Consider the following 23,545-nt stretch of genomic DNA (forward strand, 5'->3'; position numbering starts at 1 on the left):
TGCCTGTCTGATGGGGAGGTCGGGTGAACATTGCTGTCTCCTCTCCCACCCACTGAGCCCCACAGCCTGGTCCTATATTCTCCTCCCTGTCACAAGGAAAGCCCTGCTGACTTCAGTGGCTCACAACAAGACCCCACATCCCCAGGTAACACTAAATAAACCAACAGAACTCCCATTTTCCTACTCACAGCATCTACTATGCCACTTAGGCAGTAAACAAAACCATAGAGTGAAAGTTAAATTTTTATGAAGGGTAAAATACAACAGAATTTAATGTCCATGGAAAGCAAACATCCAATTTACTGTGTATTCACTGTAGGACTTGATTGTCAAATTTAACTCATTAAAGCTTACACACTTCATTTTAAGGCAAGCTGTTGTAGGACTTCCAGGCAACTGTATCAGTGAGAAAGCATCCAACCAACTTGCTTGCAAAGAAAACAATGAGAGCTCTAGATTTCAGAGCCAAAGCAATATGGACTCAACCTCAAAATTGCTCCCTACAGGATTTTAGTTCTTCAGCTGTTCTGTACGCATTTTCTCAGTGCCAGCTGAGAAAGCTGCATTTTCTGTTGCACTACAGTCGATGAAGATTCAAGTCCTGCTTAGCAACAGAAGGAAGAGCAGATCAAGAACACTACATGTTTTCTGCCTAATATAATCCCCTCAGCAGAAAAACAAGGCATCACCAATTATCCCTTTTCCCTTACATTAATAATGAAGTTTATCCATGGGCAATGCCAAAGCTATCAGAAGTGAAGATCAGGGTGGGGGTGAGCTTGTAAATAAACAATCTTTCTCATTTGGGACATGTTACCACAAACCAGCTTATTCCACAGGGCTGATGGGTATATGCACACACAAGCAACTGAGCATTTGAGTATTTCCAATCTACCTGAGCCAATAACCCTGGATATTTGCCATTTCCAAACCTAGCAATCATGACTCCAAGCAATGTGGGAGCAGCTGCGTGCGCAGTTTACTTTGATGAAGTCACATCCTGTCATACCCTGTAGTATCTGGGGTTACCACGAGTGTCTGACTTGCCACAAGAATCACTGTGAGAGCCACCAGCACCAGTCCTGGCTCACAGCTGCACACAGGCTGCACAGGCAGGGACAGCTTCTGACTGTGCAAAGCCTTCTAGCAGTGGGAACAGATTACAATAAATTTATTGCCTTCTGCGACAACTGCTTTTATAATCATGCTACTCTGCTACATTAGACTTTGAATTCCCTTTGTCAGATTTTAGCACTTGCTGCTAAAAAGCTTGAAGTGTAAGTACAAAGCTCTATTCATCTCTGTGCTGTCACCTACACTCTAAGAATGCCTAGGAAATAAAGTTGAATATCATAAATATGGTGAACTTCCACAGCAGTGGATTATTTCATTCATTACACAGGAAGAGAAACAATTTTCAAGCATATCCTAGAGATTATTTAGAATAGTTAACTACAAGTCAAATATGACAATGGTTTGTGAAAAAGATGAAATCTTTTCTGTTTTGTAGGAGACAAGAGATCACACCTATCCCCAGGCAACCTTCAGCAGTTGCAGCCACAGGCTGGGCAAAGCCAGGAGAGCTGTAAGAACTGGACACATTCATTTTTATAGATCTGCTACAATGGAAGAAATACCTTTTAAAATAGTTACCTTGGAGAGAGTAATCTGCATCCTCTTAACCCAATTTATTTAAAAGTATCCTTCACTAAGCCTTTTTGTCTTTCCTGCTCTACTTAGATGACAAAGTTACCACCTTGTATGAAAGTCACATTTCTACATATTTATTGTTCTTCTCTCACTGAGTTTTTGTTGTTAAATATAGCACAGAAAGGATACAAAACCCAATCTTTAACCAAGTATTATCAAGACATCACCTCTTCTGCACAGGGATAACCTAGCTAATCATACATACCACTTAAGAAGCATTAGATAACAGTGAATTCCTGACTGTTACGTATGTGTACAGACAACTATTTCCAAAGGTTCTTATAAAAATGAAAATATCCTGCCTCCTCACATATTATGGACAGCTCAAATCTTGTGGCTGTGGTTCCAGCCAAAGTCCCCATGGTCCTGCAATACCACACTAATACTATGGTAATATCTAAAACCTGCAAAGTATCTTTAAAGCATATGAGATGACACAGTTCTAACTTGCAGTCTAACATCACAATATTCTATTTATAACACCTGACTCATCTTGCCAGAAATAATTAAATATTGTAAACAGAACTTAGATTTAAAGGAAAAAATAACTAGAAAAAAAATAGGGCTAATCACTGCATAGAATTTCAGAACATCCTTTCAAATTGCACGTTTTTCAAGCAATCTCATAAAACCTCCACAATTTTCTCAAACAGTTCAATGCAATTTTAAAGTCTCCCTGTAATTGTTTTACAATAACCAGTCCACAAAACCTTAAAACAATTTGTGTAAATAGTCAATTAAAATGCAATGAAATGAAGAAGAGATTTATCTAATTACAAACTGTGAAGATTTATGCAGAATGTCAAAAAAGAAGCATGGGACTTTGTACTGCTACCTTAAAATATTTATTTCAATGTATAAAAAATTCTCACAAGTGTATTTGCAGGTAGTCAAGGACTATAGAGCCCTCTAAGCATCTCTCTGATATGATCTGACATAACAAAAAATCAACTCAACTAAGCATCTCCCAAGGCTGAATAAAAACAAATTTATATTTGAAATAAGATGCTGTCTCTTACTTGTATTTACAACTTAATATTGGAACAGAAGTTTCACCAGTGCTTTAATTATTTATGGAACCTGCTGCTGGGAAAATTCTAGACCTTGGGTCTATGTGATAAAGATGCTTCTACTGAGCCTCCCAGGCCTGGATTTCACTGCTCAACCCTGCCTAGAAAGAGCTCAAGAAGAACCAGGGTTCATCACATGGCTCTTAGAACTGTCACAGCTCTGGTAACTTCCATTAACAGCAATTAATATAATCAAACCTCAAAGCTTCTGCTGAATGCCCTAGAGGTTCACAGAGCCTTTTTTTTATCCCCAAGACATATTAGCTGTCAAAGACCAGAAGTTCAGCCGTTACCAGGTGACACGATGCTGAACAGAGTTTGCTCCCACCTGCTCTCCTGGCTGACTCCTACTGTCACTAAGCCTTCCAGAGTGTCTTCTGAAGGTGCCTACCAAAAAACTGACAATCTGTAATCCCACAGAAAATTCAAGGCTTGCTTTATTAAGACAGCATAGTCTAAAAGCTGTAAGACTGGTGCTGTGCTACCCCACAGCCAACAGCAATTCTGACCTGTGACCCAAGTTACAGATGTTCTGTTGTCCTCCTCTACTTTGTTGCCCATTAACTCTAAACTGTGGTAACAGTAGGAATGAAGTGCTTGAAATAGTACCAAGGGATTCACCTCTCAAAGGGTGAAACACACAAAAAATACCCAAACAAACTAAAACAGGGGTTGGATGTGTAACTGAAAGAATGGGTGCTTAAGCTCCAGTAAAAACACCATAGTTTCAGCATGCACTGAATACACTATTAAAAAGAAACTATTTTAAATTGTCTAACCAAATCTCTTTTCTGCTCCCCATGCTTTTATTTTCCTGAGATGCTAGAGTTTCCTTTCTTGTAATTTTTATCATTTTAAGTATTTCAGAAGTATGAGTCAGTATAAGAATGTAACAGACTTTTATCTCAACCACAAACTAATAACTAATGGTATACGTAATGATGATGTACATGGGTTGTCTCTCTCTGACTCTCCAACATAGATTTGGGGGTGGTGATGGCTTGGTTTTGGGTTTCTTATTTTGGATTTTTTCCCCACGTTTTTGTTTTATTGGAAGGAACATAACCTTCAGCAATTGAAATTTTACTGTGGGGAGAGTCAAGAGTTCCTTGAGTGGTGGGAGAGGGTTGGGCACAAAGCCCCAATAAACAACTTTGGTCCTCACTGTTTCCAGCTGTCATCCACAGCTTCTCTACTCTTTCACAGAGCAAAATGAGCCAACCTGTTGTTAAATTTTGCAAGAAGCAACAGTTGCCTCTGTTGAAGCCTATCAAAGTCACCACACATGAACTCTACACTCACACACACAGTTCTATTTAGAGATCCTCCTTGCAACAATGGGCTAGAAAATTTCTTAAAAGAAAACTAAATCCAGCACAAGTTAGCAAGGATCTCCTGAAAAACTGTTTCAAGCACTGATTATGAGGTTTGATAAGAAGAATAATCTTTTTTCAAATCAAACAGTGTCAGGTACTACAGACACATCAACCTCCTTTTAAGAATTACTGCATCTCCAAAGATGAACTGAAAACATTTTGGCTGTATCCAATGGCACTTGTTCCCGCTATCACACAAGTCTGGAAGATGCACTTCAGTAAAGTTTCATTTTAAAATATAGGAAAAATGCATGAAGAGGATGAGATTTTCTGCCTCACTGTTTAGGAATTCATCTACATATTGTAATGCAACATGCCATCCTTGCTTCATCACAGCACAAGTGAGTGGCAGGGGATTCACACCTTTAGCTGGTTCACAAAGCAGTAAGTAATTAAGTGACTGCATGAGCCAAAAGATTCTGTCACATCAATTACACATGAAAATAACTAATAAGCACAATTGCTTCTAACATGTTCTTACCTTGATAGGATTGCTCAGCAAAAGGAGGTTTCAGTGTACAAAGTCAAAGTAAAGTTTAAGGCTTATTTTAAAGTAAAATCTCCCCATCCCATTGGATATCCCTCTCTCACTTCCATCTCCTGGGGATTTTCCATACCAAGAACAAGTCCAGTCCATTGGGCCAATACCTTATTCCTGCAGCTCCGATTTCTACATCAAAGCTCAGTGTGGACTGTTACTGTCTCAAAAAGCAACATGTAGGAAAGCATCCAGTGAGTTTCTCACTTTGATGAAGGTCAGTGAGGATCCCAGCAGGAATGATTTAATATTATGTATTAGCAGAACAGAAAGCATACAAGAGCAGTGAAAAAGAAACAAGGAAGTATGGGACACAAACACCTGGGAGTTTGGGAAGCTCAAATTCAAATTCTTACTTCAATGTGAGCTTGGTTATAACAAGGAGGGTTAGATAAAGAAAAAAACACGTTTGAGACATGTTTCCTGATCCCTGCATGGAACTAGCATCATTGACAGGTATTAAGGACTCATCAGGCTTCACAACCACTAAAATGCTGAGACAGGAGCTGCCTGATGAGCAAATAAAAAGCACCACTGACAAAGGTGAGTGTGAAATCCTTCATCTCTCCTCTGCTTGCAAATATTGCCCCAGAATTACACAGTTACATCCTCCTCTATTCCTTTAAAAGAAATAGCATGCATCATTCTTTGCCTTTAAAGCTTAACAAAAGGAGAAGCTGGCAATGTTAAGCCCCTTTTCTAACACAGTGTTACAAAAAGAGGAACACTCACTTTTCATTCAGGAGACTCAGACTCAACTGCCTGCGAGGCTGAAATCCTCTTCTTGCCATCAGGCATGCTGAGGATGAGGCCATTCCCACCAGAAAAGAAACAACTACCACACATACCCCAGTGGGGACACAGGCCAGTGGGAGCCTGACAATCGTTAAATAAAGAAAATGGTTCTTGGTTTTGAACCTAATTCTAATACATAGGCTGTAAAGTCATGTTCCTTCTTTTGCTCCCTCTCCAGGCCATGAATATTTAATTCTTTTATGCAAACTGGAAGAGTTGCAATGCAAGGTTAAATTAGCCTAAATAACCTTGAAATCCTTTTGTGAAGTTGGGCCTCAGAGTCAACTCCCAATCTGTAGAGAAATAACTTTCTTACACAAGGAGTTCTGCTGTTACTTGTATTTAAAATACCGTGGGGTACCACGACAAAAATCTTGATGTCGATTTAACAAAATTTTTATTTTTGGTTCACCTTTCTCTACTAAGAACCAAGGTTTAGAAAGTTCAATTACTTAATAAGTGTTTGTTCCTCAATCTTGAACGCAAAATCCTTCCTGGGAAAAGGAATAATTTACAGTATTTTCAAAATTTTATTTGGTAATACATACATATGCTGGTATGTTTGCTGCTCCCCTAGTTCCCTAAGTCAAGTTAATCTAAACGTAATTAATACTACTTTAGCTCTATTTTGCAGCAGGCCAAGCTCCCTACAAACCAGCTACAGGTATATGCCAAGTCAGTGTCTCATTCATATGTCATAAAGCAACCAAAATAAATAGACTTCTGGAAGCCTGACAGGGCTACTAAGTTTCACTTTTAATTCTCAAAGTATTTAATGAACTTCCTTCCACTCATAACCCTACAAATCACTCACATGGTTGGAGTCAGTGCAGAAAAGCTGTGTCTCAGTAATCAGCCTGTGCAAAAACAGTTCCATGATCTCTCTCCAGTGGGAAAAAAGTAGGATAGATTATTCCTTACCCCATCAGCTAATCTTCAGAATCTGGAAACTTTAGATGCTTGCATTTTAAGATTTAAAAATAAGAGCAAATGTTTGAAAATCCTTATTGGTAAAATCTTTACTAGGATGATGTATATGTTTATTGTAAATGCTTTTTAGCATTCGGATGATTTGCCTATTCAGAAGAATGAATTACATATCCAGCACAATGATTAGATTGGAACTTAGCAATGAAGTAATAAAGTGATTTTTCAAGTGCTTAAGAACTCACAGATACACTTAGGATGGCAAAACAACAGAAGTGAATCTGAACACTGCAGCACAGCTGCCTATTGCATCTTTCTACCATGCCACTGACCACCAACTCTGATTCTAGAAAATGTATTTTCCAAATTTTAGCAACATTAGGAATTCTACAAAAAATAGCCATTTTAATTCAGACTCACTATGGATCACCGCCCCTCAATCCCGCTAGCCTGAGCCACCTTGCTTTAGGTTTCATTTGCTGTTGCAGCTCACAAGTCAGTAAGTGCTGAATCAGATCATCTCCTAAGGTCACTGGCAAGTTCTGTTTCCCATGATTGTAAACCATGTCTACAAACTCAGCCTTCCATTTCTAACAACATCAAATAAATGACTTGGGTCTAACTGCTGTAGTATTTAAAACAGCTGGGCCCATTCTCTGGCACACATCTCAGGCAGTCAGAGGGAAACGAGAACCAACAATATTAAGAAAGGTTCTAAAACTTTCTCTGTTCTAAAACGATCATTAAACTAGAAAACAAGCAAATAAAAATTAACTTAATAAATCAGACGCATCGCTTCCTTTTTTCCACTGTTTGTTTGAAAGTAAATAATAATCTATAACTTTCATTCATCATCTGCTTACAGCTCCAAGTAGCATTGTTACTCCTGCAAGAAACTAGGCCGTAATGGGCTTTTGCTAATCACAGGTGAAAGGTCACTCATGTAGCAGAGTACCAAGCAATAAACATAACGCACTGACATGACAGAGGAAGGGGTTGGTATTGAAATACTGACATGGACTAAACCAAGAACAAAAAAAATTGTAAGTCAAGAGAAGATTTTATCAGTGTTGGTCACAGAGCTTCCTTAGGACTATTTATAGTCTAAAGAAAAAAAAAAACAAACCATATAGAAACACAGTAAAGACAGCCTATGCTCGAACTCGTAGTTTTCAAAATACATAGCAATTTAATAATAATGCTAATAACATCAGTCACTGACAGGCCACCACTCCTAAACCCAAACCAATGGGAGACTCTGATCCTTTCTCCTTCCCATGCCTGACCCTCTGTTAAGTAGTTACGAGGAGGAAAACTTCTCCGTGCACTTTTCTTCAAGAATGAATCGCACTCACCTTCTCGGCAAAGTCGCATTGCTTCTCGGTTTCTTCCGTATTCCTTGAAACTTTCTTCTAATGCTGTTCCTAAAACCACAAGAAAAAGCCACAAGATCTCAATGCTCGGGAAAGCCAGAGGGCAGGACTGACCCCCGCTCGCCCGTGGGCACACGGCAGCAAACACGGGAGCAGAGGGACCGAGGGCTCCCGGGCCCCGCTGTCAGCGCCGGGGATGCCTCACCTGCGGCGGCAGCTGCCCGCCCCACGCCCAGCCTGAATCCAGGGCAGGAGGTGCCGGGCTCCGGGGACCGGCTCCGACCTCCTCGCACCGTGTCCCGGATTACAGGAACTGGGGCAGGCGCTGCCCGCTCCGCGCCGCTCCCGAGCCGGCCCGGGGGGCGCGCACCGCACAACGAACGCGGCCGCCAATGCCGGGGCTGGGAACGGACCCGAGCGCCCCGCCGGGCCCGGCGCCCCCGCCGCGCGTCCCGGGGCACCCGCGGGGAGCGCCGGGGAGGAGCGGGGGGAGGGGGTGGGGGGGTGGCGGCGGTGCTCGGCGGCCACTCACCGTCGTTCCCGTGAAGTTTAGCAGCATCGACCCAGTGGCTCCAGGGCTGCCCCAACATCGCCTCGGGGCTGGGCAGGGACCTGCGCTCCCCGACGGCCGCCATTGCCGCTGCGGTGGCGGCGGGGCCGGCGCCGCTCCCGCCTCCTCCGCCTCCTCCCTCGCCGTGGCGGGGCCGCCGCTGCCGCTGCCTGGCGGCCGCGCCGCGCTGCTCCCTCCTGACGTCACCCGCGGCCCGCGCCGACATTCTTTCCGCTGCTACAATGTAACGAGAAAAGTCAGCGGCCGCTTAAGGTGGCGCCCCGCTCTTAAGGCAGCGCCGCGGCGCTGTCAGCCCGCCCGCTCGCTCGGCTTCCTCCCCGCGGGGAACCTGCGGCCCTGCGGCGGCGCCGACTCACCTCTGCGGCGGCCCGGGGGGCAGCGCCCGGGTGCCCATTATTGTGCGGGGGAGCGCTGCCTTCCTCTTCACCGTGTAGGTGAGGCGCGCTTGTGTTCGCGCTAACAAAGCGGCGGAAGGGAGCGGGGGCGGGCAGGGCTACGCCGCCTGCCAGGCGTACCCCAGCTCCATGGGCCGCCTCGCTCCCTCCGCAGCGCGGCCCCGCGACCCTACAAAAACAACGGCCGCATCACAACCCCGCCTGGCACCCGCTGCCCCGGCCAGGGGGGCGGACCGGAGAGCGACGCGGCGGGCGGAGCCGGGCGGGCACGCCCCGCCCTCCTGCCGCTCCACCTTAAACCCGGCGCCTCCTTAAAGGCAGCGGCGAGCAGGAAACTCGCTCCGGGCGGGCGCGTCCCCGTCCCCCCCGGCTCCCTCCTCCCGTCCCCTCCTTCCCTCCCATCCCTCCCTCCGCTGCTCGCCCGGCCCCGGGCACCGAGAGTTTCCTGTGCGCTGCTGCCCTTGTTATACCCGTAACTTGTCTCTCAGCGAGAGGGCCTTCTCATTGTTATTGCACAGTTCTTTTTTTAAACAGCTTTTTTTTTTTTCCCTTGCCTAAACTTTGCGATGACGTCGTGCCGTGTCAAAAGCGAGGCTTAAAGGATGCTGTCGTGCCTGCTAACTCCAAGTGACAAAGTCTAAGCTTTGCAAAATCGAGTTCTTTGGAAAAAAACCCTTGAGTTTAGAATTCATTTAGAATTCATCATTATTACAGAGTTTTCTCCACTAGAGTGTTCAAGTACCAATGTCAATCTATCAGGCCATGATCTGGAACTTCTGGCCATCCTTGATGCAACTGTCAGTAACAAGATCCTTGAAGAACGGCTAAAAATTTGCAAATCTGATGTGCTGCCTCCTCTACAGGTACTCGAGAGCACAGGACTGGCACTGGCAGTGGAACTGCTCACAGGTCCCCTACGTGTATTTGCAAAACCACACAGCAGAAATTGGAACTGTAAATAAATTTGTTTAACCTTCAGAGGTGCATATACATGCAGGCTTAGCTAATTTTCATTTTCTCTTTTCACTTGAAGTTCTATACAAGCTAGAGATGTTTCTTTCCAAATTTATGCATATAAAAGATCTATAAATTCAAGCTCATCAAACCATAGTCATATGGGATAGCACAGGCTGTAATTATAATAATAGTTTCAGTGTTCCACCCAACTGATAATTTATGTCACACTCAGAACATCTCATAAAACTGCAGATCTAATACAGAGCAGCATGATTTTTTCTCTCTCCCTGATCAACTTGAAATCTAACTTAGCTCCTTCACAAAAGGCCAACACCATAAAATTTAGGTAAAGAGAGCAACACTGACTTCTACTGCAGACATTTGCAGCAGGATTAATTATCAAAGGCCATCAGCCTCTTGAATTGGGCCCTGATGTTTCAGACAGTTACACTGGCTCTTTGCTGCCCTGTCTGTGGCTTCCCAAAACTCTTCACCTGAGTCTGAGCATGAATAAAGGTGTTCATGGAACCAGAGTCTAAAGAGAAATGGAGTGCATTATTGTTTGAATAATTATCAAATAGCATACTTTATAATATAGAAAACTACTTATAATTAAAGCTAAGAACATGACTGGAAGAAAAATGTCTGTCAGGTACTGAGCAGTTTCTGAACAGAACTTCAGCTTTTTTTGTAGTGTAGAAGCCAGACAGGAGAAAAAACCTATGCCTGATTTCTTTCAAGCTTAGTTCTTCAACAGTGCTTCACAAATGGAGTCTAAGATAGTATCCATAGCTGAATGCAGACCCCAGCCATAGGATAAAGCAAGTTACAGACAGATCTGTGTTCTCTGTGTCAAATATTCTCATTTCTATTACAAACTTCATTCATGCAGCTTTCCTTTGTCCTGAAGTAACTTGTCAGAAAGCTGCATCAGAGTTTGAAAAAAACCCCCTTGATATGTTCAAATGTCCATCAAATTCATAAAGGGTTTTTCTATAATTTACTTTACATAAATCATAAAGCAAATATAGTGACAAATGGCCAAACAGTCATAGAACACCATCACCTACCCTTTAACAGTGACAGAGCTGACCATGGCAGATCGATGTCATGTTCACACATCACGATTCTTTTCTTTAAACATTACCAGTGCATTTATGTCAAATTATGCAAAAATTGGCAAAATCACATCAGTTAATGAACTACATTAACAAGCCAATAGATTGTGAACTTCTTAGTTTCTGAAGTTGACACTCATCAAGTTACTCAGCAGTGCCTCTTGCTCCAGGAGTGCCAGCCACACAGGTAAAAGCACACGCCACTGTTATTTCATACAGCTTTGATTACCCCCTTTATGGCTCTTCTCTGCTCTTTCAATCTGGCTGCTGCATTTTTAGCCTCCCTCTTTCACAGCTTTTCTTCCTTCCCTATATATTCCCACTCAAGATCTAATTCTGCAGTCTGGGCCTCAGGCTGTCCTTTAGTAAACCTTCCGCTACTGAAATATTTTCTCACTGTGCCGTGAGTACATCAGTATTCCAGCAGAGGGAGGGAAGTGGCAGCAGAAGGATCAGTTCATCAGTTCAGTGCACAAGACTGATTAGTCAGACAGCAGGAATAGAGGCAGATGAAAAACTAATTTCACAAGGACTGGAAGTGGCGAGAACTTTCTTTCCCCACAAAGTCATTAGGCTGAATACATTGTTTGGGCTCTTTAAAACACAGTAGTTCCATTTTCTTACATTGTTTCCATAATGCTGTACAAGGAGGCATTGATTATTTCAGGCAAAAAGTAGGGAAAGCCCTGAAAATCCATGGTGTTAGAAGGAGATCAGAATTGAAAACACATGTACAAACAGCAGACTTTCACAGAGGTGACTGTTACAAATCTGAGACATCCGGTTAAAAGAGCAGCCATCCAAAGCTCCCTTGGTGGTCAGAACAGGGGAAGGGATACTTCTGGGATCAGTTTGGTCCCTCCTGGTATAAACCACTACTTGAAGAAGCCCTTCTCTTCCCACTGACCACAGAAGTTGCCATGGATGGCCACACACATAAATTAGGCACCTGCATTAGACATCCAGAATTAAGTGGGGTGAGCCTGACCAGGAGTGGGGAGAACATTCAAGCGTGTAAAACTGCCTAGAAGCCAATACTTCTCTTTAACAGAACAAAAAGGAGCTCAGAAATGCCACTGGTTCTAAGGACTTATCTGAGGAAGCAAAATAGCCTAAGCAGTAGCATTGGGACTGAGACACTGTGGGAAAAACCATGAACTGTTCATACCTGTGAATGAGAACAAGTATTTGGAGAACAGAGAGAAAACATGAGGAGTTAAGCTCAAAGAGAAAGTAGAGAAGGAAAAATATGAGAAAGGAAAACAGCAGAAAACAGTGGATGATGTAGAGAAAACAGTCAAATAATGATGTGAAGAAAGCATAAACAAACAAAACATATAACACAGCCTGCAAAAGCAAAGAAAGGAGACAAAAATAGGAAACAAAACATACAGAAAAGGAAAACTTACAGTTTTAAAGCTCACTAAGTAGATTTAGCAATATATTAAACATGGTTGGCAACACTGTGATGAAATGTATGCCTACAAACAGCATGCAACTGCTGAAAACTGCAGCATGGATGGTTATTTCATGGCATGACACTGCAGGCATTTTTTCACCTGTACCAGCAGGTTTCATTCTTTTGCCAGGTGGTCCAGGAAAGCCGTTCAAACAGGGAACACCTACTTCAGCTGTTCAGTTAGAATCTGTATGACAGCCTCTGTATAGGACCTGAGATATGACAACTCTTAACTGGAATGAAAAGGGAAGGATGAATCTGCAGCCAAACTCTTTTAAGAGCAGAAGTACAATGATACGATTCACCGATGATTTTCCACAATGGAAGTGAAAGGATGTGAGAGTTGAAGTGCAAAGGGAGAGACAGGGAGAATCCACGGGGGTGTCACTTTATCAGTACTCAGAAGAAAGGAAAACAGTGAATTCACAAAAAGTCTGTCAAGGAGAAGCTCTGAGGGGCATTATGGCACTAAACAAAATCAAGTAAGTTAATTCTATCTAGCCAGAGGTATGAAATGACCAAGAAGGGCATAAAAACTAAGAACAAATGTCATTATTTGTTGGTAGGTGGGATTCAGGATGAAGTGACAACTCAAGCAGCTGATATGCTGAAGTCCTGACCCTCCCATCAACTCCTGCTGAAAATGCTGGAGCACATTCTATGCATTTTAAAATGTATCTCCAGTATGAGAAATGTAAGACTATAATTGGGCAAGTATGGAAGCAAGAGATAAAAAGTTCACATAAATCAAAACATCCAGATGAAGACAGAACTACCCAGCCATAACAAGCAGGCCATTTCATTTAAGGCTCATTATGGAAAAATATTAATACACTAAGAAAAACACATTATGGTAATCTGCAGTTCACTCTGACATCCAGGAAATCTGCAACTTCTCCCTTTATCACTATACACAGGATTGTGATCCTGCAAAATAATACTAATCATAAGCAGCACACAATAAAAATTATATAAGAAATCATGCTAGTCTATTATCCTTTTTCCCACGGATCCTGGGAACAGGTTGATGTGTATAATTTTATTTATGAGTAACACTTCAAAGGTGAAACTCGAGATGCTCAGAAGAGCTGGAATACAGCTACTTTAAATGCTGGAATATAAATTATTGTGCATACCTACTACAAACCACCTGTACCAGGGGAAGAACTATATTGTTAAGATTAGAAGACTAACTTAAGGTATCCTTTTCTGAGAAGGAAGAACTGAGGAGTGCAGGTTTATAAGTAAATCTCCAAAGAATTCTGCATTAGGGTGAGAATGCAACAGATGCCCTTATGTGTTTATACAAACATCACAGTAACACTTTTACACCCAAATTATAAGACAATGCTATTACCATGCATTAGAACCTAGCTAAAGACTACAACCACTTCCTTCTTTAGTTAACTTTCAAATATGTCTGCAAGAATTCATATCACAGGGATCTAAAGCAGAATAATGAATAGAGGAGCACAGATCTTTCCCCTGCTTAATGACACCACATACTGTCAATTCCTGAAGGAAAACTTACAAAGAAAACACTCTAGTGATACAAACTTCCCAGGTGTTAAAGGTAAATAGGCAAAACTACACAAAACACACCCAGCTAATGATCTGGAAATAAAACTAACGTTCACTAATTTTACATAAGGTATTGAAATTACCTTTTGAATTTGGAAATGTTAAAACAATTTCAGCAACCTAACTGTGCAGATGAATCATTTTAATCAGAAGAATCAAACAGGTATGACCTTTTACATTCTCATTTATACACAGAGAATATGATACTACAGCTTGGAATTATTCAAGTACACATTGGTTCAGGCCAATTAGTGCTGGATTTCCATTTATTGAAACCGAAGCACTTGATGGGGACAATTTGGTACGACTGATCCTCTGCTGGAACCTGACTACCATGCAAGGTTTCATAACCCTGCCTGGTTTCTTGCCAGTTTGAGACTCTGGGTCCAAGCAGAGCTCACAGTTCCTCGAGGCCACAGCCACACTATCTATGAAGAGAAGCTGCAGAGGCCCCATAACCTCTGCTGTGCTTTGAACATCAAACCAAGGGTCCTAAGAACCCTGACGCAAGGAAATTTCAATTTAAATTTTCTTCTCATGTTTGACTGCTGCCTGCTGTTGCTTTCTGATGCTACCTGCTCTGACCACTTCCTTAGCAAGTTAACAACAAAATATTACATAAACTGGACATGGGCAGGTCTGTGGGACCTGACAGGATGCACATGAGGATGCTAAGAGAGTTCAATCGAAAGGTCACAGAGAGGGACCATGAGACTGCCAGCAAACTGGCTAAACTGCTGTGCTCAAAGGGTGGGAACGGCTCAAAATCAAATGGAAATCAGTCACAGAGCTCCCTGGGGATCAATATTGGGCTCAATTCTACCTGATATCTTTTAGAATTATCTGGATGATTAGAATAAACACAACATCAAGTTTGCAGGTGACACAACAACCTGAAAAACAAATAGATCCACCCAAAGTGTCCCTATGTACAGAGATTGTGACAGGCTGGAAGACTGAGCCACTTCAAGAGACACATTAAAAAGCTGGACAGGGTCCAGCAGAGACCCAACCAAGTGATTAGAAAGTTAGAAAAGTTAGTGAAAAAATTAAAAGGAATTGGATTTGTTCAGCCTAAAGAAGAGAAGATTCAGGTGAGATGTAATCACAGTCTTCCAAGAAATAAAAGACGATTATAGAGAAGACAAAGGTAACTCTCTTCACAAGGAACAAGATGACAGGGCAAGAGGCAAAAGTTGTCTCAGAAGTTCTGTCCAGATGCAACAATAAAATATTTACTGTGAGGACAATTATATATTGGAACAGGCTGCCCAGAGAAATTGTGAACTTTCTCTTGCCAAAAATATTTAACCCTTAGCTTGACCAGGCCTAAGATAACCTGCCTTAAACAGAAAGTTGGACAGAGGATTGTTCCAATCTAGACTCTCCTAGGATTATATGAAAGCCTGATAGATGTTGTGGCCCTATTCAGTGATGAGGAACAAGGAAGTAGAAAGAACAAAGCCAGTTTTTGCAACCCAGACACCCTGGGTTCACTAAGACAGCCACCTCTCAGGAAAATCCAGGGAAGCATTTTGCCATCAAAACTTCAGGTATTACAGCTTCAAATGTTACATATTGCAAGATCCAGACAGCAACAAACATTCCTCACAATTCTTGAGCCCAGGTTAACTCTGCCACTTAAATAAGCTCTGCAGGCCAGATCCATGCTAACTATAATGGGCCTTGCTGCTGCAATCTATTTTAAAATATATGAAAAGATGATTTGCCCAGCAAATATTGGCCAGGCTGTAATAGTCTGGATTCTTCATATCTGTGCATAAGAGTGAAGTATGTTTTTCTATGGAGTTAAGCAAAAATATACAAAATGGTGAAATGCACGTGATGATAAAGAGTAAAGATAAATGTAAGGGAAACAGAGAAAGAAACAGATAATCTTTCAATGAATTAGCAGTACTTGATAAAATAATCGGTACTAGCAGCCCAAAATTTCAGACAAAATGTCAATTTATTATCATAATTTTCTCTTTTTTCTAACATTCTGCAATGAGCACTATCATGCAGAATAAACCCACCGTGTTAGGCAACTGTACAGTCTTATATCAGATTACAATTCCACTTTCTGAACTTGTAAAATAATAGGACTGATGCAGCTTGTAGGCAATAGCATATGCCAGAGCCTCACAGCCTTCAAATGCTTTAACATATTATGGAAACATGGAAATAGAAAAAAAAGATTATTCAGAAAATTAATTACTTCTTCTAAAATAAATATAAAACACCTTAAAATATTGATTCTACTATATTCCCTGTCTGCCACAATTTACTTTTCCAAATCACTTCACCTAATTGATTGAAAGATATAATCCAGTTTGGTTTTATCTTTTTAAGTTTGGCAGTTGCATGCCAAGTTGAACTCCTTTTAGATTGATTGTAACATCACTTTATTTCCCACTGAAATATACATTAAACATCTGCATTTAAAAAAAACTCTCCCTACTGCATCTGGTAACACTTGAGACTTGCTTTGCAACCCTGCTAATATCCTGTTCTCTACGCTTCTCACATCTAAAGAATGAGAATTTTGTACTTAAGGAAAATATTTGGTTAAGCATGTCACAGTACCTTGAGAGTATGGTGAATCGCTGGGTTGATTTATCAATTGATCTTCATCTGTTCAGATTTTGGAAGCTTTTCCTAACTTGTACCTGATTAATTCTGAAAGAAAAAAAGAGTACAGCACTAAGACATTTGAAACCTTAACTCAGTTTCCTAACGATGCATGTGTCTATTTAAAAACTCATACGAAACATTTTATCAATTTTACAAGCACAGTTCGTGCAATGGATTTCAAATCGAAAGGTAAGCGGGGAGCTGTTATGGTGTGTTCTGTACAGAGCAGCTCTCTAAATGGCAGCCTGACATTACCACAAAGGCATGCATTGGATGAAACCTCAATCTTCAGCCCAGTTACCACGCTTGCATCGACTCTTACTGACCAGGTTCCCAAGCACATGGCTGTGTCCGTATCACACACCAAAGCACAACAGTGCTGCATTTTCTGCACAGGGTTTCCCTAAAATCCAGCACAGCTCCAAGAACTGGGGCTCTCAGGATGCAGCCATTGACAGCTTTACCACCATGGCACACAACATGAAGAGGTAAAATGATCCTTCACGTAATCAACATCAGGGACTATCACTGTACCACTGATGAAGAATTTAGAGAAATGTACAGATTGAAGCCTTCCCACAAACGGGACCTTTATCATCTCAAGCTCAGGTTTTTAAGATCCTTTCAATTCAATGCTTATAAACTTGTTTATACAAACTAAACTTAATCCCAGTTTGCTTTGGTTTAGCACAAATCAATGCTGAACTGGTTAAAGCTAAACCAAAGCCCTGTTAAAACCAAGAAATAAATTCAACTATTTCTGTGCACAGGTTATATTTAAGATCAATTATTTGATTTTCACAAAAGCTTTGAAATTAAACTGGTGATTTTTTTTTCATCACTAAAAAGCCATGATGATACATATAAATAAGCCAGTTAGCACTGGGACTGGATGACACTTCAGAGAAAACTATTTTTTCCCCTCAAAGGACTAAAGTCCAGACAAGAGGAATGCAGTCCAAGAGGGCATCCAAGCTGCTCCCCGTCTGTAGGGCTCTGCTCCAGTGGAAGATGCTGAATGAAGCTTTTCCTGGCTTCTGGCTGCTCCTCTGGGAAGATGTTTGCCAACTAAGTTTATATCTTTAAAGTCTTTTTATGCACTGAGGATAAACCCTTTTTTCATATTTTCCTTTAAAGTGCAGCTTAGCAGCTAGCATTACCTTTACTGAGATCCTCTAGAGATATATTTACTATTTCTAAGATTGACTCTGCTCAGCAACATAGCTGAACCTAAGAAGAACATCCTCATTTAATTATAGTTACTGCACAAAATACAAATGTTTCTTGTTTTCAATGGACAAGATTTGAGAGCAAATCCAGTATTATTATTTCTCCCCTCTGCAGGCACTGTTTTGCTTTATGCTTAACAGAAATGATCATTAGCAAATTTCTACACTAGTAGAAGTCTCAGAAAACAGTGGATTTCCTTGTTACACATACAAATCTCACTGAATACTACAGTATAAAACTTTCTCGTCAACTCCTGCTGCTGCTAACTAGGAAAATGCAATGCAGTGTGCACCAAAAATCCTTTTTGTCCTTCATTAGTTTAGGACAGGAGACTCTGAGTTGACATGGATCATGTCCTTCCCAGAAGATCATTCAATGTTTAGCCTCCAAGTCCCAAGCCCTTTGAGCATATGACCTACCTGCTGTGGAAGGAATTCACTCCTCCATCTCTACCCCAATTTCTTTAGGGGATATGACAGCTTGCATGAAAAATACTCTTTCTTTTATCCTGATATAAATGTTACTTTTTCATAAAAGGTGAGTTTTGTTGCTTCATGCAAAAATGAAAACAAAAACTATAAAGCAGAAGACATCTCCAAAGACTCACAAATCCAGAAATAGGGTAGCAAAGAAATGGACAAGAAAGGGTGAAGGAAGGATCAGCAAAAGTTTTATTCCTGTATATGAAAGATCAGAGCATGCTATGTCACCACCTGTGAATTTTGCTGTAGGGATTACACCTGCAGTTGAGTTTGAAAGAAGCTAAAAGAGTAAGTCTCAAAAGAATAAACTGACAACTTAATGACCCTTTAAAGAGAACTCTTTCTCTGGATAATGGGTGACAGAGAACAGGAATGATTCTTGTTGAGAATTTACAGCAGGTCAATTACAACCACAACTGTCAGCAGAGAGTAATGCAAGGAAGTCGTGGGATGATTGAGAACAAGCCAGGTGGAGCTCTCTCCTTAGTACCCTGGAAAAGGGAGAGCTACTTGAATGGTGGAAAAATGACAAAAAAAGCCAAAGGAGCAATCCAAGAAAATGGAAAAAGGCCTGTATTTCCAAACCAGTGAAGCATTATGTCACTCTCATTGCCTGACTATCAAAGAAACTTGGACAAAATAGTTGGTTAATACTTTGAGGAGTTACTGATATGGAAGAGAGGAAAGCACAGCCTGGAAGAGCAAAATCTATACCCCAGTCAAAACTGTATCTACACAGATTACATATAATACAGGCAGAGTTACAAATACAAATGCACATTATCCATTTAAGGGGAAACACATTTACATGAAAATTGTAATTGCAAATCAACTCATTAAAATAAAGAAAATGGAAATGTATGTGATAGAGCATCCCTAACTTTTGAAAGCATCAAAAGTAATGCCTCAGCTATCCAAGGTCCTTTAATTCTGTTTCTTCTCAGGTGCCAGAAATATGCACCAAAGAATGCACCTAAATTTTGAAACACTCTTTCCCCTATGTTACCTACTATTATTCAAATTTAAGATAATATACAAAGGCTATATTGATATAAACAAAGATATGGACGTGCAGGGTATAATCACACCCAGTTCTGGGCTTCATTTAGGCATTTTGTAAGCCTGGGGATGAGCTCAGGAGGTCTCATTCTGCCCCTTGGGGAGGCAGGAGCAGGAGGGGGTGTGGAGGGAGCAGCATCAGGCCAGGGACTGCTGCTAGGGCCAGCTGGCAACTCAAGGGCAAACCCCAGCAGCTCTGGGCTAATCCCACCTGTGCTGGAGACTGACTCTGAACACACCAACTACAGAACCTCAGGGGGTCAAAGATGATACCAGAACCACCCATTGCATAATTGGCCCTGCTAGTCTCTCCAGGAGACACAATTCTTCACATCTTCACACACTGAAAAATAACTACCAGCTCCATCCAGAGATTAAATACCAAACTTCTGTAAACACCAATTACAAAATTACAGCTTCTCAAGATTTTGTGTATTTCCTATGTTTACCAATAGCAAGTGTTTCTCAGAATTACCTAGGTATTTACTATTATTTGTGCAAACACAAATGCAACAGAATATTTGGTGTAAAATATAATAATGATGCAAAATATTCTGAAACTATTTCAAACATGCATAGATATCTTAACTAATAACGAGAAGGATCAACTTTAATAACTAATATTTTAGTTACTACCTAACTAATACCTTTATCAGTGGAGAAGCAATAACACCTTTTGGATAACTGATAAAAATTGCAAATTAATTATGCACAGCAAAGTGCACTTGATGGGTCTTAACTTTGACTACTATAATTTTCCTTTGTCTAATGACAACAGGCAAAGACCAGCTTTCATTATCTTCCTCAACAAATCATGTCATCACTAATTTCATCTTCCAACAATTTCTCTTTTAACTCAGAAGTCTTCTTCAGCAGTAAGATTAACAAAGTCCTTATTTGCATATTCCACTTCAACAATTTAAGTGAAACCACACAAAGCAGAACAGAAAGGTAAAAAACATACCTCATTTCAGAAATAATGCAGTATTTTCTATAAGTGAGTATTTTGTCTTATATTTCAAAACAGCCACATCTTGCACTATGATTTGTGCTGCTATTTATTTGAAAGTTCAATCCCTAAAACACATTATCTTACTGCAGCAAACTAAGATATATATAGACAGTTGAAACTATATTTATACATTTCTTTAAAAATGGATTTTATATATGTCTGTAGGGAAGAAAAAGATATGCTTGACATTTTAAGCCACAGGAATATTTCATGCCAATTACAACTTGTATTACATCAGAAACACAAACAATGAAAGCCTGGTAGCTAGCAGTAAGACACTGGACATCAGGATTTTCCATTATTAAAATAAAAAAAAATCCTGACTAGATAATTTAAAAGGGTGCATGTAACAGAGTAACAAAGTAAAAACACTAAGGAAAATATATAAACACATAATATAAACATACTTTTCAAGACAGAAAGGCACAGCTAATCAAGGCACTTGAGAGTACATGATTAATAGGATTTGCAAAATTTATTACTGAGCTTCTCTGTTAAAGGTAACATTATTCAAACGACACCGTCACAGTTATTGCAGATTAAGGATTTCAAATTAGCTCCTTGTGTATATCATTATTTTGAGTAGCTGCATTTTATCTGTCTAATTTCAAATCACTGCAGGCAGATGAAAGTCATCCTAAAATCTGACTCATAATTCAGGTACCATACCACTAACCTTAACAGAGATGCTGGTTCCTACACAGGTACAACACTATTCCCAATGTAAACAAAGGACACCGGCATGCACCCCAGGCTAAGGATGTCAGCATTTTTCAAACACCTTTCTGACTGTTCCATTTTATGGTGATGCAATATGACCTACATTTTCAACGGCCAAAGAGAGACAGAGAGATAGGAAGGGAGGAGATAGAGAAAATAAAGACAGGCAGACCTTTGCTGTCCTTATCTTCCACCAACTACACCTTTAACTGTCCCTCATTGGGGTAGTAATGGGCAAGAATAAAAGCAGAATAACCTTATCAGAAATTCTGAATGAGAAACTGAAGGATAGGCAAGTGTAAGAAATAGCTATTTTTTCCTATAATTCTGTGAACAACTACATAGTGTCACCCTCAATAGGAAAGAACAGTAGAATCAATATTTTTATAATCAGTTGCCAGAACAAAGCTGCCTGCAATACAGATGCTTATTTTACTACCTTGTATTTCCTCTCATGTTCCTACCACTTCATTTCCATGTATTCCCTTAAGATCTCAAAACAAAACACAAAATAATCCACATCATTATCATCACTTTTACAGACAGAGGAATTAAGGAAGGAGGAGTGATTTAACTCCAGTAATGTACCAGGCCCAAGGAAGGTTTGGGAACACAAAGCATCACTCTTCATTATCTCTGTCCTCTGCAATCTGTTAGGGACTGTGAGACCTGCCACCCTAATATATAATCTTGACATAATACCAGAATTATCTCTATTTTGTATTTCTTGCACATGAACTTCACACAGAAATTTTTACTAAATTACTCTTAACTCTCAGAAAGCTTTCTCTCACAAATGATGCTCCACATTTCTCAAACTGGCTCTGGAAATGCACTTGACTGAGCTGTAAAACTCAGCTCTGGAAATGTTAATGGTCTTTTTCATTATAAACATGAAAATATAGAACTAATTAAATCTTTGGGTGGGTTTTTTGGGTGGTTTGGATTTTTTATTCTTTTGCAGCTAAAGATTCCTTATTTTCAAAAATCTGTAGTATTCCATAGTTAAAACTAGTATGTTAATAAGTTAAAAGCTTGTTGCTAGGCTTATATTAAGCAAAAATCAAGATTTTTTTTTTTTTGTTTTTGACTACGCTTCTTTAGTGGAAAAATATCCTGCAGAATATCTGCAAAGCACTTAGAAGATCAGAGTCCCTTTACTAGGGCTGGTAGTTAATACAATATGCAAAATAACAGCAAGTAATTTATTTATCTTTAAAACTGAAAGCCAAAACACGATCTTAAGTATATCTCTGTATCTAGAATTACTTCAGCTCTTTCCAAAGAGTTTCTTGGGATTTGCACATGGGTAAACAAGACTGCAATTTGGCATGATATTTGAAACTAGAGATCAATAAAATGTATAGACTAATCCTGGGTTTGAACTGTGATTTTATGATAACAGCAGCTTTCTTATCAAGCAGCACTCATCTCATGAAGTGCAACAGCCCTGCACAGCAAGGGCTGAGGAACTGCTGCTCGTTTGCTTGAGTGCTGCTGCCTTTTTCAAAAACTGCCTTTCCAACAAACTGTCCAGCAGTGAGGAGACAGGGAGGCAAACAGCACCTGTACCAAGAGTGGGAAAGAAAAACCTTAAAGCCCATCCTGATTTATAGAGAAGAGACATTGTGGAGAATTAAGGGACAGGCAGCTAACAAATATGAAGGAAGGGAATTAGCTGTATAATGACAGGAAGAGCTTGGAAATTGAGAAAGGATGGACACTACAAAGGGAGGGTGGGGATGCAGGGGGTAGGGAGGAAGACACAAGATTTTAAGGGAAAAAGAGAACTACTTCTCCTTCAGCACTTGTCCACAAGACCGTGGGGAAATCCTCACTCAATTAAATGAAATTACAATCACACATTTTTCCACTCCTATAATCCCTGATTGCACTTTGGTCAATCTATTCTACTCTTTGAAACTGAATGTAGTGAAAACCTGGTATTTCTTCCCTTATAAACAGATTTCTGCCTGTTAATCTAGGACAGGAGTTGTGCTGATATAGAAGAAATCTCTTCTATATTGTCAGCATTACTAAAGCTCTCTTCTGTGAATATTTCACTGCAACATTTTTTGTCCTTTCTTACTTTTTTTTTTCTTTCTTCATAGTGTCTCTGTCACAGTTCCGAAGGGAAAGAAGCAGAAGTGACACTTCTACTGCTGTCCATCACCATAAAAATCTCAGCTGGAGAAGCCAATCAGTGCAGGGACCAAGCCCAGCATCCATCCCAGAACGACTCTTCCCTTTGCCTACCAGTGACTGCCACCTAGAGCCAGAGTGCACTGCCTCACACGGGCAGCACAGAAATGTTACAGCAGCAACAGAAATGTCAACCCCAGCCCAAAGAGAAAAACAAATCAACAACTCATGCTTTAGAAAGTTATAACCAACTTAAAAGATTAAATTAGTTAGGTTTCTCTTTTTAACATGCCTTCTGAATAATAAGCATTTGGCCCAGGTCTCCCTGTTTTTCTCTGAAAACTGCTATTTTGTTATACATGTTTAAGTTGCATATGTGGGAAAATATATAAAATA

General features: G+C 40.5%; 1 protein-coding gene across 6 annotated transcripts in view; it reads right to left on the reverse strand.

Annotated features, from left to right (window-relative positions):
* The window catches only part of ATXN7 (ataxin 7), an 82,498-nt gene that overhangs the window by 47,163 nt on the left and 11,790 nt on the right, over positions 1-23,545 (reverse strand). For 2 of the 6 annotated variants that reach the window (XM_033071302.2, XM_033071301.2), the window contains exons 2-5: positions 16,457-16,549; positions 12,390-15,644; positions 8,322-8,576; positions 7,772-7,840 (exon numbers count right to left, since the gene is read on the reverse strand). In XM_033071302.2, coding sequence (XP_032927193.1) covers positions 7,772-7,840; positions 8,322-8,576; positions 12,390-12,408 — 343 coding nt within the window. In that variant the 5' untranslated portion in view covers positions 12,409-15,644; positions 16,457-16,549. Of the gene's footprint in view, positions 1-7,771; positions 7,841-8,321; positions 8,577-8,716; positions 8,925-12,389; positions 15,672-16,456; positions 16,550-23,545 lie in introns of those variants that run through there. The other 4 variants (XM_033071304.2, XM_033071303.2, XM_033071305.2 and 1 more) reach the window with 4 other exon arrangements.

The sequence above is a fragment of the Catharus ustulatus genome, chromosome 13, assembly GCF_009819885.2.
Source record: "Catharus ustulatus isolate bCatUst1 chromosome 13, bCatUst1.pri.v2, whole genome shotgun sequence".
Classification (NCBI taxonomy): Eukaryota; Metazoa; Chordata; class Aves; order Passeriformes; family Turdidae; genus Catharus; species Catharus ustulatus.